This window comes from Nomascus leucogenys, chromosome 8, assembly GCF_006542625.1.
Source record: "Nomascus leucogenys isolate Asia chromosome 8, Asia_NLE_v1, whole genome shotgun sequence".
In the NCBI taxonomy this organism is placed as follows: domain Eukaryota; kingdom Metazoa; phylum Chordata; class Mammalia; order Primates; family Hylobatidae; genus Nomascus; species Nomascus leucogenys.
The window spans coordinates 3960854-3979803 of record NC_044388.1 but is presented as its reverse complement, the minus strand read 5'-3'; the positions used below and the strand labels follow the sequence as shown (position 1 = coordinate 3979803).

Sequence of the window (18950 nt, the reverse complement as noted above, 5' to 3'; positions counted from 1 at the left end):
CCAGGGAACTTGCCAGCACAGTCACAGTGGCCATATAGATAGGAGATGGCATCAGGGTTTGGGACTGCCCAGTCTTGCTCCTCAAGACACCTCCACCCTGGGTGCCTCCCTGTCACTCCCCCAGCACACACCCTCTCCCGGCCCTTTCAAAGGAGGCAGCTCCGCATTTGTCTACTCGTGTGTACTCACATCATCACCAGGCTTTCCAGGGGGACCAGGAGGACCACGGGGACCCATGGGACCCTACAAACACAGGAGGAGAGTTTAAGAGCTGGTTGGAGCGGGAAGACACCTGAGCAATGGACAAAGCTTTGACATCGTAGTTTTGGAAGCCAGTTCTTCTATGAAGAAGAAAGATGGGAAGGTCAGAGCAAAGGTGCAGAGATCACAGTGGGAGGCAGCAGACAGCACAGGCTGGGGTGACCCGGAAAGGGGGCTGTCAGGACAGAGTCCCTGGTGGTCCTTGCCACATTGGGCTGTCTGTCAGAGTTCCTCCACAGCTAGGAAGTGACATCTGAATTTCCTTGGGGCCACCGATCGTGGGAAAGAGCTGGGCAGAGCCTTGGGAGGGACAGCAGCTGCGGTCCCAGTGATCTATCATTAGAGGCTCCCCCGGAGAAGGGACAGGGCCATGCCGGTACTCACGGAGACGCCAGGTTCACCAGGTTCACCAGGATTGCCTTGAAATCCTTGAGGCCCCTAAAAAGTAAAATGAGGATACCAGGTCAATCCCTATAAACTGCTAAAACATCATAGTGCTTGGGAATCATCTGCGACACCATGGAGGCGAAAAGACTTGCAGATACTTACGGGAGCACCTGCAGGGCCTGGAGGTCCTCGAGGTCCCATGGGGCCCTGCATCAGAACAGAAAATGAGGGGTTTACTGCACATGCTTCCTCAGTGGCCTCCAGTGTGCCATCTTCTTCCAGCCAACAGCCCGGGCAAAAGACAAGAAGTTACTCTGTGGGCAAGGGGCCTAGAGTGGCTGCTCCCTCTCATTTCCCACTCCCCACGCAACACTCTATTTTTATTTATAGGCACCATTTGGACAGAAAAGCTGGCCTTGCTTTCTCCTGGACAGCAGCCATGTTTACTAAAGGCTGAGTTTCATTTAGCATGCGCCAAGTCAGAGCTGCGGGCTGAGATTTCCTGCTGGAAGTCTGTGGATGCTGGAGAACAGTAGCTGCTGTCTGCATTCTTCAGTTCTCATTCCAAGAGCAATAGCAACTGGCCTTCTAACAGATCAGCCTATATGCATCTCCCCATCTTCATTCTTCTTAGTCACTCCAGCGCATCATTAAAAGTGGCATCCATTGCCATTAAAAACCAAATGCTTTGGGCTAGCTGAATGGGAGGTTACATAACTATGGAGGAGAGCCACTCTAAGCAATTATCTGTAAAGCAGAGGTTGTCAGACTCTCTGGCTCTGCTAAGGGCCACCTCCTGCCATTTTGGCTGCAAAGAACTAGTGTCTTTTCTTACCATTGGTCCTTGCATTACTCCCAGCTGGGCGCCACCAGCCTTTTCATCAAATCCTCCAGCCATCTGGGCAGCAAAGTTCTGCAAAGAAACCCAACAACATTAGGAGGCTGAAAGGCACTAGGTCTTCCCTACTTGGCTAGGTAAGCTCTATCTGGATACAAAGAACTCTACTGAGATAAACTCTGATTGTTGGAGACTAACCTATCATTGATCAGAATTACCACTGATGCCTGGAAAGTAATTTTGGGAATGGATTATTAGATGACAGCGGCAAAATCATTTCACTGGAAGGGAAAGTGCTATTTGGAGAAGTATCAGTTCCTTGCATTTCATTTTATAACATTATTTTTATGCTCTAAAATATGACAGATATTACTTAACATATATGGAGAAGCATAACCAAACCTTCTAAGGGTGTTCTTTATTCTTTAAGACTTTAAGGCCCAGCAAAAGACTAAAATCAACAGTCTTGGAATATTTCAGCAAGAGATGTAGTAGGCGTCTGTGAGCCCATTTGAGTTTAAGAATTTAAAATACAGCAAACGTCAAACTAGCAAACCTGCAAAAACTAGGCAATCATATAATTTGTTGATTGGTTTGATTCCAAAATTGACTTTAGCCACACACCTTCACTCTGTGGAGCTCTTTCATGAGAGTAAATAGTTGCTTGGAATGTACTTGGCAAGAACCAAGGAGAAATGTCTTCCAAGGACAGTGGTCACTCTTCTTCCAGGGAAATACAAGTGCCCAGTCATCCTTCCTCCTGACCCTTACACCCACCCCCCAGCATCAACCACATGGTACAGATGCCAGGAAGCCAGGTAACTGAAGACTTTCTTTATAGAGTCCCAGTTAGTGAAAAAAGCCAGCCCTTAGCACCACAGTCTCATGCCTAATATGTGACTCTACTAAATTACAGGCCTGAGGGCAAAGCCCATGGACAGGCTAGGTACACACTGCTGGCAGCCCTGGGAGCCAGCCAGGTAAGTGCAAGTAGCAATTTAAAAGCCACATTTCTGGAGGGACAGCCTGAAGGAATGGGAAGTAAGCATACTTACTCCTCCAAGACCAGGGGGACCAGGGGGGCCGGGAGGACCAGGGGGGCCAGGATTTCCAGGGGTCCCAGGTTCTCCATCTCTGCCACGAGGTCCAGGGGCACCCTTGGCATAAAGAGAAAAAGGCATCAATGGGAAGCAGTGTTTCTCCAAGAGCCATCTGTCCCTGGGGTGCTGTTTAAGAGGTGACCAGGCTCTTAAACACAAGATGGGGCCTTGGGGGACCTGGGAAGTCCACCGGGGTCAAGCAGCATTGCTTTTTACTCACTTTTTCACCTTTGTCGCCACGATCCCCTCTGGGTCCTTGTTCCCCTGCAGGTCCCTGAAGGTGAAGAACATGGTGAGATGACAGCAAGGCCAGGAGCCTGCAGATCAGTAACTTGCGTGCGGTGAGGAAGGGACAGAGAAAGGGATTTCTCCCTCTCTTACCTGAGGCCCAGGAGGTCCTTTGGGTCCTACAATCTGTGAGAGAGAGCCCCACGGGATGGGGAGTCAGAGGAGAGCACAAGGAAATGACCCATTTAGAGGAGCAGCTGCAATACCGGGTGAGAATAATTGGTACTTACATCCTTGATGTCTCCAGGTTCTCCTTTCTGTCCCTGAAACATGAAACATTCACAGGATTAAGCTGAGTAAGCCCACTAAGCCCCTAGTCTAAAACCCTGCCAGCAGCCCCTGTGTTGAGGTGCCCTCTGAAACAGATATCTTCTGATGTCTAAAAAATCACAGACTGGATTAACATAGCATTGCTTTTGAAGCAGGAAATATAAAGGCAAACAAATATGAAAAAAGAAAAAGAAGAAACCCCTTACCTTTGGTCCTGGTTGCCCTGCTAGGGAAAAAAGATAGAGAAGAAGAAGGTAAGAATCTTGAGATGGAAAAATACCAACTCTTGTCACTCAAACACTCATTAGATCAAACAAGTAAAAGGACACAACCAAGGAAGGCGGCAGCTTCCTGTGACTCCACTGAACCCCTCTGTTGGGGTGTTAGGGCCACTGCGGCCCTGGGGCTGCTGAGGCCCCATGAGGAATGGAGGTGACCCAGACTTTGTTATTCAAAAAGCAGGCAGCATGCAAAAGAAAGGAGCAAAGGCAGCACAAAAAGGCAATGAAGAGCTCAAGATCTAATCAGCCACAAGAAGGAAAGCACAGATTCAGTCTCTCTTCCCCTCACAGGGTAGGAAGCCCTTCCCGAACCCCAAGCCCTCCCAGAGGAAGAGTTAGGTACTTAGAAAGGTCTTACATTAGAGCTGGGTCTCCTTGAAGCAAGCACAAATAAAAACACAAAAACAGCAAGGCATATGAGTTATGAAGAGCATCGGAGCATCATAGCCTGTGCCATCCCCAGTCAATAACCCCTCCCTCACGGTAGCAGCAAAATAGTAAAGGCAATCAACACTTCGCTCACATGGGCCCCTCAGAAAGGATCTGGGAATCTGCACATGAAGGAGCCAGTGTTGGTGAAGTGTTAAGGAAAGGCAACTTCTCACTTCCCTTGCCATGCCTTCTCTACTTCAGCAGGAAGGGGACAGCAAGAACTACCCAAAAAACCTAGACAAGTGTCCCCACTCACTCTGCAGGGAGATAGGACATCTGTATGAATGCTGGGAAGGGGTCACCTGCACATATATCATCCACCAGCACTGGATCTAACTGGGAGTTTATAACCACCCACCACAGCGCAGACACATGGGGCTCTGTCTCCACCCGTCCCCACTAGAACTCCCAAAGCCTAGCCCTTCCCTCTCCTATTATTTTGCTTCTGAATTAATGGTCAACTCCAAGAGAGGTAATAGCAGAGAGGAAACTACCACCAATGTTCCATAACTCAAAGAGGGAACCTCTGCTCCTGCAGTCTCCCCACTAGCTGGCAGAGCTTTCTCCGCACTGAAGACCACATACATAGAAGTCTTCTAAGGAGAAGACAAGGTGTCGGTGGCAGAGGAGGAACTAATTCGTGGATTGGCCAGACAGAGCATTTGATCTCCATAGTGGCCCTAGTAATTTGCAGAGATGATTTCAGAGAGGTTTTTTTTTTTTTTTTTGGAGAATCACATCTGTCCTTTATGTGTCTTAGAAGCAAATGTTTCTGGAGATGTTGGGCAAAGAAGGACCCCTCTAGTGTCTCAGGCTCATTCACTCAGTTTCAACCTGCAAGTGAGAAGTGGCCTTTCCTTTCTACCCCAGCTACCGGGTTCCATGGATAACTAGCCCCTCTACTTTGCAGAGACGACCAGCATCTATGGGAGCGTGTTTGCGGTGCTTGCAAGTAATTTATTTATGTTGAACAGGAAATAAATAAATTACAACCACTGGCAGTGGCGAGGTCAGTTGGGCAGATGGGGCAGCACTCTCCGAAGGGGATCTCGGGGCTGAGGCAGTCTTTCACGTCTTCACAGATTATGTCGTCGCAGAGGACAGTCCCAGTGTCACAGACACAGATCCGGCAGGGCTCCGGCTTCCACACATCCTTATCATTATACCTCTGCCCATCCTGCACACAGCTGCCAGCCTCCTCTGCACCAAGGGTGGGGAGGGAGAAGCAGAGAGCCAAGGGAAGGAGGGGGTGGGGAGCCAGAGAGAAAAAGAGAGAGGTTGCAGTCAACTTGACAGAATTCAAATGCTGAAGAATGTAGGCTGGGGCCACCTGGACATATAGAACTTAAAAATTATTTTCCTAAAACATCATTGATTTTTCCATGTATTCAACAAATATTTATTACGCACCTTGCATCATGTTGTCTATTCACCAGTGAAAATCTTGACCCAGCAATGAAGGTGGGGGTTACTATACTATATTCTCTTTACCCACCTAATATGGGGGAGACCAGGTGATGGAGTGGGTGGGGGGAGTTGGAGGGTGAGCGGAAGGGAGGAGACAAGATATGCTGAGTAGGAATTCTGGGACTATAAAAAGAAAGGAGACAGAAAAATGGCGAGACCTCCCCTCCACCAGCCCAGGAGCAGAGAAGTCTTTCTTCTGCCTTCCTCTGGGAATTATGGGATTGGCTAAATACAACTGACAACTCACATTCAGAGGGAATGTAGAAAATTCTACCTACAAAAATTGGAATCTATAAGCAGCGAGGCTCCAAAAATAGATATATAAGAGAGGGGGGTGAAAAAATGAGCTATTAGAATTAGGATCTTGTCTCATTCTTTGAACCATATTAGAATTAGGACCAATTTGGGGAGGGGGATAGACCATTCAAACAATACAGTTGGGGCTTGGGCAGGCTAATAAACTGCTTAGGAGGCAAGTGGGGCCAAAGCGCCCCCAGTGCTGACCTCCACCTGTAGCCCTGCCTGGAGAGGCCCTGCCTCCATCTGAAAACAGCAACCCAGTTTGGGGAGCAGGGGTCCTTGAAGACCTGGCTAGGGCTAAGATTGGCCAGTCCAGGCCTGGCCTCCTCCAAGAATGCAGAGGAAGAATAGCAGGGACTAGTCTCCTCCACCAGCGCCCTGCCGTCTGGAATTCATGCTGCAAATGAAACCCGTGCTGACAAGAGCGCTCCTTAGCAGCCAAGAGCTGTAGAGCCCGCACCACGTGCTAGGGAGCGCCCAGCGCTGTTTTTCTCATCAAAATCCCCAAGGCAATAGCAGCAGCAGGGGATGAATAATAGGAAAGAGCCACAAACCCAGAGGGCAGAGAAAGAAACGAGCCTGCCCACTGCTCTTTAAAGAGAGTGAAAATCCAAAGATAAACGTTCCCTTTTACTTTCCCACTAGAAGAAATCCGCCTAGCCTTTGGGCAAGATAATCACTGGAGGGTGAGGGATTCCAGGGAAAATACAGAAGTTGCTGGGACACACCCGCCGTTAAAATAGCTGGAGCAGTAGAATGCAGGCGGTGAGGAAGGTGTGGGAGAGGGGGCATCGGTTAATGCGCTCCAGCCCAGACTAAAGAAGAGCCCACCCTCACCCATGAGGACCCAGGGAGGAGCGGGGCAAATGCTAGGAGAGGGGCCACTCCCCGTGCGGATCAGATTTCCCGGGGAAGGGCGGCCCGGGAAGCGCGGGCGCAGGGGCGGGGCCAGGCTGCGCTGGGTGTAAGAGCCGCTGAGTGACTCTGTGGCTGCGGCTCTGGACACGGCTCGCTCACAGACACTGGGAGAGTGAAAAGTGGGATTAAATGACTGCCCCAGAAAGGAGCCAGCGCCGTAACCGGATCCCCTAGGTGTGGACGGAGGAGCCCAGCACCACCATAATTGCTGCTCCAAAACGGCTGCAGATAGCATCCCGGCGCGCCTGATCCGGTTCCCCTCATTACCGCAGGGCCGTATAAGTGATTCTTTGTGGCAAGCCAATTAAAAAGCTACCTCTTTCGGGGAACTGTTTTGCTTCACCGCCGCTCTGCGCAGGGCTGGAGCCGAGAGGTGGCGGCGGGCGGGCACAGGGGGGCATTGTGGGAGAGGGGGTCGGGGAGTACGAGAGAACCCACCGGACCTCGTCTCTCATGAATGGGGCTTTTCTCGAGCGCACACAGAGCCCGATTCACAGGTCTCCGCGAGGAACCAGTTTAAATAAATACGGGCAGCGTTTCAGCCCCATCTGGAAGCCATCGCTGCCAATCTCCCAATGCAAACACGCCTCACAAAGGAGGATTGAGATCTCTCCCCTGAGCCAGGGGCACTTTCGGAGGCGAGGGCTCTGAAATGCAGATGAGGGTCAAAGACGCCGCCGCCAGTAAGTTTCTCAAACTCGTGGAAAGACGGAGAGGAGGGGTGTGGCCGAGCTCTAGGTTTCTGACATTCCTGACGTCCACGCAGGCTGTGCGTTTCCCCACTTCACACCTTTGGGTCCGCTGACCCCAGGCGGGGGAAGTTATAAAAGGTGGGATGCTCCAGGGCTCAAAATCAGCCTCTCGGATGCAGAATCACACTCCCTCTAGGAGGAGGAGAGACTGGAAGGTTTGGGCCCGAGAAGCTGTGGAATCACTCCCTCCCAGGAAAGATGCGGCGGTGAGAGAGCTCTACCGCTTAAGCAAGCGACCCTAATACCGGATGGAGAATTTGAGAATTATTTTAAAGTCACCCAGCTAATTCCATTGCGCACTAAGGCAGGGGTCAGTCAAGAAGACAGCTTTGTGGGCGTGTGCTTGCAAATTTAGTACAAAAATATAGTCAGTCTGAGTCCAGGCCACGTATAGTCACGCTGTATTCCTCAAATGCCCAGGAGCGCGCCTCCAGCTTAGCGCACTACCGGGTGACCCGGCCAGAGTCCCCTGCTCCCGGCTCCTCGCAGCTGCGCCGCAGGCTCCAGCCCTGCCCCCGCTGCGCTAATGACCGGAAAGCCCGCCTGAGCCCCCCGCCTTCCACGCTATCCCTGGAGACAGCCTGGTGGCAGGAGAGGGCCCACAGAGCCTCGAAGGCAGGGAACTTTTATTCCCCCCGCCGAAGAGTTTCCCTCTGCGATTGATTTACAATCTGTAACATACAAAGACAGGGCTGGAATCCCAGCCGTCGGAAACGTGCCCAAACACGTGGAAAAAAAAAATCCTCTCTACCTAATACACTTTCCAGGCTTCGTTTGTCCTGAATATAATCCCAGACAGTGGACCTTACCAAAGGATGGGGTAGAAAGGTGCAGTCCGAACAGCATTTGGACCCGACTACAACAGCCATCTCTAACTATACCGGTTGAAATAGTTGTAGCAATCGACCAGCCTGCTCCCCTTCCCTGACACACACATACACACACGCGCGCGCGCGCGCACACACACACACACACCACGCAGCCTGGCTCTGTGAGTTCCAGAATTTAGAAAAGTAACTCATTGTAGTACCTCGGGGCGGCGGGGAATGGGGTAAGACGGCGGGGAGGGGGGAGCTATTTTCGGGGACATTTCAAAAGCACGGTCTGGTTGGAATGTTATCGTCTTTCAGATGGCCTCTCCTACTGGAAGCTTCTGTACCCTTTATCAGAAGAGAGGCGCAGGCGGACGGAGGGAAGTCGAGATGAGCGCGAGGGCTGCACCTTGCTGCAGGGCCAGCTGGGAGGGGGAGGGTGCCTTAAAGAGGCGCTGAGGACTCAGAGAGCCTCTCGGAAGCCGTTCTTTGTGGCCTGGGATTTCAGCCCACCAGTGTCAGAGTGTTAGTCCTCTTTGTCTAACTCTGCTTTGAGCCCACCAGCCACCAAGCCTCGGACAGGCTGTGAAGTCAACCCCTTGGCGTTTGCTTGCTCCCTCGCTCGCGCTCTCTCTTTTCCTACTTCTAAGTTCGATGAGTTGAGATCTGTTTTTGCTGAACTCGAAGAGCTTCGAAGAGGCGAGCTGTGTGCATGTGCGCCTAATGATCAAAGCTGGTGGAAAAGAGCCCATTTATATCTGTGCGCAAACTTCTCCGAGCCAACACTTTGCAAGTTCAGTATTCTAGCGCAACGTAGGGACCTGCAAATACTTGCAACCGCGATGGGCACCGAGGACCCTGGGACAGAGTCCTTGATTCGCAGAACTCTGCTTGGTGAACTTCTGCGTGTCCTGTGCCTAAGTCGGCGCGCTACGACCCCGGGAGCTGTTTTAGCCCGGAGCCGCGAGCTCCAGAGCTGGAGCGGGCCGGGGAGAAGGATGCTGAGGGACGCATGGAAAGCAGGCAGGCAGGCAGGGGCGGGGGACGACTTACGGACATCTTGGCCCTGACACCGAAGGACAGCGGCGACGAGCAGCGTCAGCAGCACCAGCGTCTGGGGAGCACCGAGGCGAATCATGGCTCACCGCGGGGCCTGGCTGAGCCGGGCCCGGGCGGAGCGCAGCGAGGCGGCAGGAGCACGGCGCGGGTCCGGGTCTCTACCGCGCCCTCATGCAGGAGGCTCTTGGAGCAGGAGGAGGAAGCGGGAGACCTGGCAGCCCAGCAGCGCTCTGCGTCTTCTCCCCGCCGCGGCGCCCGTTATATGCGCCCGGCCCCTTTCGAGGCTGGCGAACTCGCCCAAACCGCGGGCCGCCCCCTGCCCCCCGCTGGGCTGTAACCTGAACCCCCCGCCCCCGGAGCCCGTCTGGGCCCTGCCAGTGCCCGCACCTGCCCAAGCCGGACCCCCCTCTCGGGGAGTCACGCTTCCCGCCCCCTACCCCTAGTGCGCCGAGTGGCCTGATCGGGCGGGGCGCAGAGATGGCCCCTGCCCCCCAAACCCAGGGCTGCGGCGCTGCCCCCCTCTGACCACAGGCGGGAAGGGGGGCCTCCGGCCCCTCCCCTCGGAGTTCTGCCGGAGTTGGAGGGGAGGGGGGTGTTTGCAGAGGCGCAGGCCGAGAGCCCTACACCAAGGACGGAAAAGACATGGGAGGGAGGAGGGAAGGCGGTAGAAAGGAGCAGCGGAGGGAGAGGGGGCACCGCGTCGGGCGTTTGGGAGTGGGGACAGGGAGGAGCCCACAGAGTTATTCAGAGTCCTAAATCTTGGAGACAGGCTAGCTGAGCCAGATCTGAAGGGTTGTCCCGACCTATCTTTTAGCCCTTTCCTGCAGTACCTGGTCCCCGGACTCCCACCTGGACGTTCACAGGGACTGCCCTCCACCCCTCCCCCGTCCAGCTCTGCGTTGAAAGCCTCCTCTGGAGCACAGGCCGAGGTTGGCCTGAGCCGACAGCCAGGAAAAGAGCTGGTGTGTTACTGCGAGAAGGAGACCTGTGTGAAGGTGTGGGGGGCAGGGCAGGCCCTGGGAAGGGGACTGAAAGAGCCACAGAGGACGGAGGGAGCCGAGACTAAACGGTGCAAGCTGCCTGCTGTGGGGGGACTGTCTAGCTCCAGGCTCAGACGTGGTGTCTGCTCTTCCTGGCTGGGGTCCGGGAGTCCCCCAGGAGTGGGCACTGCCGGCCGGCGTAGAGCAGCTTTGGCCAGGGACGGTTGGTCACTGCTGCGGCCCTGGCCAGGGATCGGGGAGGCCGATCCAGCTGGCGAGTTCTGTGAGCCGGGGAGAAGCGCCAGAATTTCCCAGTCGGCCCCCTAGCCCTCCGCTTGCCGCCTCATCTCACCTTTCCCGGTGAGCGCCCTCTCTCACCTTAGCCAAACTGCCTTCTGCCCAGAGCTTAGCTGGTCTCTTCTGTTGGTGTCCGGTGCCTCCTTTCATACCAGGGAGGAAACATCCCCAAACAGACCTTCCTCTTGAGCGATATGGTCCCCCAAAGAACTTTAGGCAAAATGAAACTCAGAATTTGGGGTCTGACTTAACCAGAACTTCTGCCCTCCTAGGCAGTTTCGTTTCTCTGGAGCTTTCCCCCTACAAGCTGAGAGCACTTGAAAGAAGCTACTTCTGGGCCTTAGGCTTCCATCAGGGGTCCTGGGACCCCATCCCTAGCATATCATGCTTTGACACTTGTCCTGGTAGAGGCTGGAGTTGCAAGTGCTCTGGTTGGAAAGGGAAAGAACTCATTGTTGAAGGAAATGCTTCCAGGCTTTGTCCAGTCTGGATGGAGACGGGGAAGAATTCAACCAGTTTCCAGCATCTCCCCTACCTGCCACAGGCCTTACTTGTCTGAGTCTCCATGCTCCCATTCAGGGGCTTGCATTAAGCTCTGGGCTCTTCCTCAGGCCCAATCTCTACTAGAAGAAAGCTGGTCTCTTGCCAGCAGTGCCCCATGTCCTCTTTGGGGCTCAGAGGGTCCTATATTCTCTACCTGGAAGATAGAATGACCAAATTCCACACATTTATCAAGACCTCCTAGGTTAAAGCCCCTCTGAGAAGCCTTCTCTGTTATCTCTGGAACACAACTTCTCCCTGCCTTTCTGAATCCCCCTGGCATTTATAGCCTAAGCTACATCTGTTTTTGTGTAGTTTTAATTTTTTCCCCTTATATCCATTGGTCTTTATCTCATCAATAAACTTGGAAGATGCTTGGGGACAAGAACTGTGCCTAGCACAATTCTAACACATAGGAGTTAGGAAAGCCCCTGTGGACTAATAGTTTAGATACAACTATAAAGGTATTTATACAACTGACTTCAAATACAAGTTGTCATAAAAATTCAACAGAAAAAAAAAAGAATTTGGGAGAACACACTAAACTATGTGGAAAAAATCGAAGCCTAGTTCAATATGGTCTAGTTTAGTGAGCAGCAAAGTGGTACAGACTTTTGTTGCAAATTTGTTCTTAATTTCATCCTCTAGCTCTGTGATTCATCTTTGCCAATAGACTGTATCTACATATAAGAGCTTTGGATTCCTTCCAGCAATCATGGTCCATCTATGAATACAAGTTAAGTTCTCCACCCCCTGTGGGAAAATTTCTTTTCACCAGCGATGGGAATTGACATAAGAAAAATAAAATTTAAAATTTAAATTGACAAAGCAATAATAAACTATGGAAATTATTAAAATTCGAAAGCCAACTGAACACCAACATTAATATTTCACCCATCTGTGACTCCAAACAACTAATTAAAAACCTCTAATTTGTGACTCAAACTGGAATTAGACCTATATGTGGCACACATATGCAAATCACTGATTTGGAAATTGCTTGTCCAACAATCTCACTATCCAGACCATACCCAAGAAACTGAAAAGAAGGGGTACTAAACCACTAAATAGCCAGAATTTATCTTATATAAAGCTATGCATTTTGTGCACTGCAGAGTCTTTCTTACTCCATGTCTGTTAATTCATAGTTTAGATTATTGTATTAACACGTAATGGCATCTGACCTCACCAGTTAGATGCAGAAAACTAGAGGTAAGATAGGAGAGCAGCAGTTGTTGATGAAGCACAATGAGAATAGCAAAAAGGGAGAGTAAGAGAGGACACAGAAAAGCAATATGAAGTTGACACAACAAATACAAAACATGGTAGCCGAAGGTCAATGGGGTAGGGTCCATGCCCTTACAGTCATCAATGCTTCCAGGGAATATCCCGATCTACGGCATCTGCTGTAGTCTCTGTGATTCATAATGATGAACTGAAATGTCCAATAAAATGCTAATTTAAGTTTAATGTGGTCTCTTTGAGGAGACAGGAAATATGTATTCCATATTTGAGAAAGGTTGTAAATAAATGTTCATTCACTTAATGTGAAAAATATTCTATCACAGCAGCGTCAGACCAATAAGGAAATGCTGCAATTTCTAGAGCTACTGAACTGAAAACAAAGAGCTTCTGTTTTCCCCAGCTGGCAGAAGAAGAGCATCGATGGCTGAGATGAGTGTCCCACATGGCCAGCCTCACTTACACCTTTAAGTACAGCATGGGTAACTGTAGGTAGAACAGTTAGAAATTAAACAGGTACAATAGGGTGCTGTGGCTCACACCTGTAATCCCAGCACTTTGGGAGGCCAAGGCCAGAGGATCACTTGAGGTCAGGAGTTCGAGACCAGCATGGCCAATATGGTGAAACCCCGTCTCTACAAAAATATGAAAATTAGCTGGGTGTGGCAGTGTGCACCTGTAGTCCCTCAGGAGGCTGAGGCAGGAGAATCTCTTGGACCTGGGAGGCAGAGGTTGCAGTGAGTTGAGATTGTGCCATTGCACTCCAGCCTGGGCAACAGAGCGAGACTTCATCTCAAACAAAAGAAAGAAAGAAAGAGAGAGAGAGGAAGGAAGGAAGGAAGGAAGGAAAGAAGGAAGGAAGGAAGGAAGGAAGGAAGGAAGAAAGAAAGAAAGAAAGAAAGAAAGAAAGAGAGAAAGAAAGAAATTAAACAGTCACAATCAGTGTATCTACCCCAAGTCAGCCCAACTCAGAGAAACAGATGGATTAAATCAGCAATATTGTGTCATGTAGACAAAATAACCATTTCACTATTTTTCTCTCTTCTATGGAGGCATTAAATTTAGACTCAGGTTGACACAGCCTAATTGGGAAAGATATTTGTAGAGAGGCTGTAAAGAAAAGATATCTTTCTCTTCCTCTACACAAATCCCATTTAAAAATAGTGATAAAGTGAAGAAGGATTCACATTCCAAAGAGGTAAGCCCACCCCAAATATGGCAGGTGGTGAGTGCACAGACTTCACACAGCAGCCATGCCTGGGGGTGGTGAACCCAGCTTACTCAGTGACACTCAGCTTCTGTCGGTTGGGCTCCGTTCAGACAGTCTTTCAAGATGTGTTTATGTTTTCCTTTGGCATTTTTGGGGCAGAGTAACAGGATCAAGACTGTTCGGGATAGGGTTTTCCAGATTTATGGTGTACATTCCATTCCATAGGAGCATAAATGTGTTACTATGTATTCTCAAATGCAAATAGCACTAAGAATCCCACCCAGTCTCCTCCATCCTGTCCTAGTGCCGTGCAAATTCAGCTTAGGACTCGTACTGAGCACCTACTTCTGTATGAGATGGGGATACAGAGAGGATTTAGATACCACCTCTGCATCTGTAGGGGAAATAGGAAAAAAATGATTATACACAATGCTGCAAAAAAGGTATCCCACTCTCCCCAACCCCCTAAAAAAAAAAGAATAAGAAAGAAACAGAAAGAAAGGAAAGAAAGAATGGCATTCTGGAAGCCATGGAGTAAGCTGGGGGGAGGTTTCCTAGGAGAAGTGTGGCTCCAAGCATGGGTGGGGGTTTGAAATGCAGAGGTACAGTGAGAGGACAGGATGGCTCCCAAATGGAAGCGAAGAAGGGCAGTTGCACCAGAAGACATGGCAGTGGCCCCAGGACAGTGTGGAGCCATCCGCAGGGCCCTGGGAATAAGACATGGCAGTAAGGGGTGAAGGCAAGGCCAGACATGGAGGACTCCTTGAATGCCACCGAGTCCGGCTCAGACCTACCTTTCTTCTCATTTTCCCCTCTTCTTCTTACTTCCTACTAGCTAGACCTTTGCGGGAAAAGATAAAGGTGTCTGGGCTTTTTAAAGGCTTACATTTTGAAGAAATGTCTATTTTTATACAGAAATGATCTTCCTATTTCACTTTAAAAACAAAGACAACAAAACTCATGTGAAATCTTGCATTTTTTTAAGGTGGGTAGCTTTCTGCCTTTAAGGAGCATTTGTCCCTCTCATCAGCTCTTGATGGTTCTGAGATACAGGAAGAACACAAATGCTTAAATGCAGAGATGTTTGAGCACTCCCAGCAGAAGTTCCATGTGAAGCAACTGGTTCTACAGTAAACCACAACCATTCCCAAGAGCCAGAGAGCATCTGTTCCAGGCACTTCTCAAGCAATAACACAACATGGGGGTTCCAAGGGATACCCTTTGAGAGGTCAACAACCCACGAGACAGGTGGAACTCTCTCTCCCCATCTCTCTCCCTTCCTTGAACTCCTATTGCATTTGGGTACGGCCAGTTCTATCGAGTTACGCCTTTAGATCGTCATCCATCCATCTATCCGTCCCTCCATCCCTTCCTCCCTCAAACGTGAAGAAACTCCATGTGAGTCTATTCACATGGCTCCTTGAGAGCAGGGCCCATAACTTAATACACTTAACTTCCCCTGCAAAGCCTGCTTGGCACAGTGCGGTCACATAGTAAATGTGGTCCATGGACCAGCGGCATCAACCTACCCTGGGAGCTTGTTGGAAAAGCCGAACCTACCAAATCAGAGTTGGCTTTTACTAAACTCTCCAGATAAGTCATATGACCATGAAGGCTGGAGATGTGCTGGTCTAAATATTGGTCCACGGAAAGTTCCATGTGACCCTGGCTAACAGAGGGGTGTGGTCTGCATGGTCTGCAGTCACACATGACTGGGCTCAGGCGTGCACTGGAGGCAGACAAGGCAAGGAGGGGCCTGAGTTAAAGGTGGCAGAAGGGAGAAGTGAGTTTTAAGGAGAGGAATGGATGGAGGACCCTAAAGGAGGTGATGGATGCACGGCTTTGTAAAGCCTGCTGCGGTCTTTTTTTAAAGCCGGTGGGGGGTCACTTTTCCTATGTCCCTTTTTTTCCAGTAGGAATTGGACTCAGTGCAAGGAAGAGACTGACCCATGATTAGAACTGGAGCCCTGGATTCCATGGAGACAGTGTCAGGGCAGAGCCAGCAGGGGAGCGGAGTCAGCCACCTGAGCCTCCTTCCCATGGTGGCCCCTTAGCCCTGCCCCCCAGGGACTCCTGACTGATGAACTCCTCCTAGGTGGCACGTACCAAGGAAAGCAAGGAGCTAACTATGATGTCCCTAGGACTAGTAGGGTGGGTGCCACCGCAGAGAAAGCCAGGCCCCTGCAAACCAAGTTTATCCTGCCCCAGTGCGGGGAGCGGGGGGCAGTGGGCCTGCCCTCTAGGAAGTCCCTGAAAAGCCCCAGGAAACATACATGTGGTAAGTTTCTAGTGAGCTCCTTGGCCAAAAACAACCTTGAGAGGGAGCAGGACAGTGCATGCTGCCCTTCCCCATGAGGGCCCCTCAGCTGTCCCCACACCCAGCACCTATCCGGAGGCAGCCAGGGCCCCACTGTGCTCTGCACCGTCCCAATCTCCACTCCAGCCTCCAGGCCAGCTCCTTGGCTGATCACCCACCCACTGCCCTTGACACTCTCCCTCCCAGAATCCTGGGTGCAAAATCTTGGGGTCCTGCTCAACTGTCTCCCCTTACTCTATCCTCCCTCCTGTCCCATTCCCCCTCTCATTCCTCGGCCAGCATTTCTTCATCCCCTGTGTTGAGCACAAGCTATGCACCAGGCACTTGCTAGGTGGTATGGAGGGACAAAAGAAAGCTCTATTAGACATGAATCCTGCATGTAAGGAGATGACTACCTCTCAGGGGATACACAAAAAGCCAAACTGTAAGGCAAACAAGTCATAATATATCGTGATGTTATGTGGCACTCTATGATGTGCTGTAGCACAACACAGCATCATGGACAGAAGCGCTCTGTTCTGCCCTTTCACTGAAAATAGCTCTTCCTGACACAGCCTTGGGTAGTGAAGGCAGCTTGGTCACATCTGTCCCATGGTGTAACTAATCCTTAGGACCTGCAGAGACCTGCCTTCCTCTGCAATTGTAACCGTACCTCCAATCGTGAGTTTATTCTGGCAGCTTAACTGGGCTACCAGCGAGGTCCTCATAAGGCTTTTGCTCCTTGCCTCACAGAGACCCAACTCTGGAATCCTTAGCCAGTGGTATATGAGCTTCCTTCTCATGGGGGATAGGAGGAAAGAATCCCACATGTGCTCCAGTTTCCTCCCATGCAAGCCTGCCAAGAGGCCCATCTTTATCTTAAAAGTGCCTAGAGGCCAGGCGAGGTGGCTCACGCCTATAATCCCAGCACTTTGGGAGGCGGAGGCGGGCGGATCACCTGAGGTCAGGAGTTCGAGACCAGCCTGACCAACATGGAGAAACTACTAAAAATACAAAAAATTAGCCGGGCCTGGTGGCGGGCACTTGTAATCCCAGCTACTCGGGAGGCTGAGGCAGGAGAATCACTTCAACCTGGGAGGTGGAGGTTGTAGTGAGCCGAGATCGTGTCATTGCACTCCAGCCTGGGAAACAAGAGCGAAACTCCGTCTCAAAAAAAAAAAAATAATAAAATAATAAAATAAAAAATAAAAAATAAAAAAAAAACGTGCCTAGAAACTTACCACATTCCTAATGCTTTCCTGGGTAAAAATACAAAGAAGTGAGGGTTGGCTGCCTTTTAATTTCCCCAGATTAGATGCTGCAACTGCACTTCCTGGCTCTGTCCTCTTGAGCAAGTGAATTCGCTTCTCTGAGCATCAGAGAAGTAATCGGTAAAACAGGGATAATAGTAATTTACTCATGGGCTTGTTGTGAGCAGTAAATGAAGTAACAAACATAGAGTGCTTTATGCGGGAGGCTTAGGGTAAATGTTTATTATTGCTAGTACTACTCTCCTTGGTCTGCATCTGATTTATTTACCCTTCCTGCACGCACCTGCCATACCACAAAGAGACAATATCATTTATCTGTTTTTAATTTGGGTCTCATAAAAATTTTTGTCTTAAGTTATGTTTGCATGAGTTTGGATTATAGCTGATACGATCTAGGTTGATGGACGAATATCCTGGAATTTAAGGTATAGCGTTGAAAACACCTTAATTGTTTTAAAATCTGTTAGGAATAAAAACTAGATTAAGAAACTTTCAATATTACCTGAAAAAAAAAACAAAAAAACTTGGCACTGGGGATAAGCGGCCCCAATTCTTCAGCACAAGTTTTCCCTAAGAAGAACAGAAACTTCTAAATTGATCATGAAGGCTCGGAGGGCTTGGTTAGGTATTGGCCGTCTCATTAGTTACCAGCTGAAACAAAAAGCCAAGTATGATATAACCGTGGGAATATTACTGTTTGGGAAAAAACTGTCTGCAAGGCCTTTTAAATTTGGTTTGATAAGAAGCTCTAAAGGATCTAACTCAAAAAAATAAGAAGGAAAAGCTGGTCCTTCTCATGTCTGGATAGTGCCAATACTATATTTTGTAGTCAGAAACCGTTTAAAGTGAGTGAAAAAGATACCTGATTGTATATAGGTGTTTCTGTTTCTTTAAATCTTGCTTGGAGTTTTGTAACTTTATTTCTAAATTACCTATCCTGATTCTCCATGATCTTTGTACTTAGTTGTATTAATAAAAGTTTCTAGTTTGTAGGGAAGATGTATTTAAATAGAAAAGTGAGGCTGGGTGTGGTGGTTCATGCCTGTAATCCCAGCACTTTGGGAGGCTGAGGTGGGAGGATTGTTTGAGCCCAGGAGTTCGAGACAAGACTGGGTAATATAGCAAGACCCTATCTCTACAAAATCATTTAAAAATTTAGCTGCGTGTAGCGTTCATGTCTGTTGCCCTAGATACTGGAGAGGCTGAGGCAGGAGGATCATTTTAGCACGGGAGGTTGAGGCTGCAGTGAGCCGTGATTTTACCACTGTACTCCAGCCTAGGTGACAGAGCAAGACCCTGTCTTAGAAAAAAAGAAAGAAATCTTAACTGAAAAAAAAAAAAGAAAAAAGAAAAGTACATGTGCCAGGTTATTCAGACTCAGTCCTCAGATAAAACAGAGTTCACCTGTGACAGAGAGTCACAGTTGCAGGCAAAGTGCCCAGGAGTGCTGACTTGGCAAATGCAACCTAACTGCAAACATCACGCCATTCTCCTTTTCCACAAGTATTGTGAATATCTTACATGTACTTGTGAACATACTGAATATATTTTGCTCTTGATGAGGTAATAACTACTGATATTTACTAAATGCGAGCATTTAGGAAATGTTAGATTCCCCTAATATTAATGCCTTTCATCTGTCCACTTCTGTGTGTGTCGGCCTTTGGCATTAAAGAGCAGCCGGTACCGTCGTGTAGCACAGATTATGAATGGAGATAACACTCAGTGGTGACACTGGCATGGTTCTCTAGACTGAGAACTAGTAAGTAATGTGATCAGTACTGGGGTAGAGAGGCAGTAAGAAGATTTTGAGAAATGTTGGCTGAAGTAAATTCATGCATTTGTTAAGAGCCAACTGATGACCACGTTGGCGTCTTGGGCTGCATGGCTTGTAAATTTCCAGTGTGATGTATCTGTAGGACCTGCAAAAGAAGCCACCGTTCTCTTCT

The 18950-nt window shown here is 49.6% G+C and overlaps 1 protein-coding gene across 2 annotated transcripts in view; it reads right to left on the bottom strand.

The window, feature by feature from the left end:
* COL2A1 (collagen type II alpha 1 chain) overlaps positions 1–9399 on the bottom strand; it is a 31535-nt gene extending 22136 nt beyond the window's left edge. Inside the window, exons 1-11 of one of the 2 annotated variants that reach the window (XM_003252227.4) lie at positions 9160–9399; positions 4851–5057; positions 3351–3367; positions 3105–3137; positions 2968–3000; positions 2807–2860; positions 2542–2643; positions 1484–1561; positions 811–855; positions 646–699; positions 190–243 (exon numbers count right to left, since the gene is read on the bottom strand). In XM_003252227.4, the coding sequence (XP_003252275.2) occupies positions 190–243; positions 646–699; positions 811–855; positions 1484–1561; positions 2542–2643; positions 2807–2860; positions 2968–3000; positions 3105–3137; positions 3351–3367; positions 4851–5057; positions 9160–9244 (762 nt within the window). In that variant the 5' untranslated portion in view covers positions 9245–9399. The remainder of the gene's footprint in view (positions 1–189; positions 244–645; positions 700–810; positions 856–1483; positions 1562–2541; positions 2644–2806; positions 2861–2967; positions 3001–3104; positions 3138–3350; positions 3368–4850; positions 5058–9159) is intronic. The other variant, XM_003252228.4, reaches the window with a different exon arrangement.
* Between the last annotated feature and the right edge of the window lie 9551 nt (positions 9400–18950).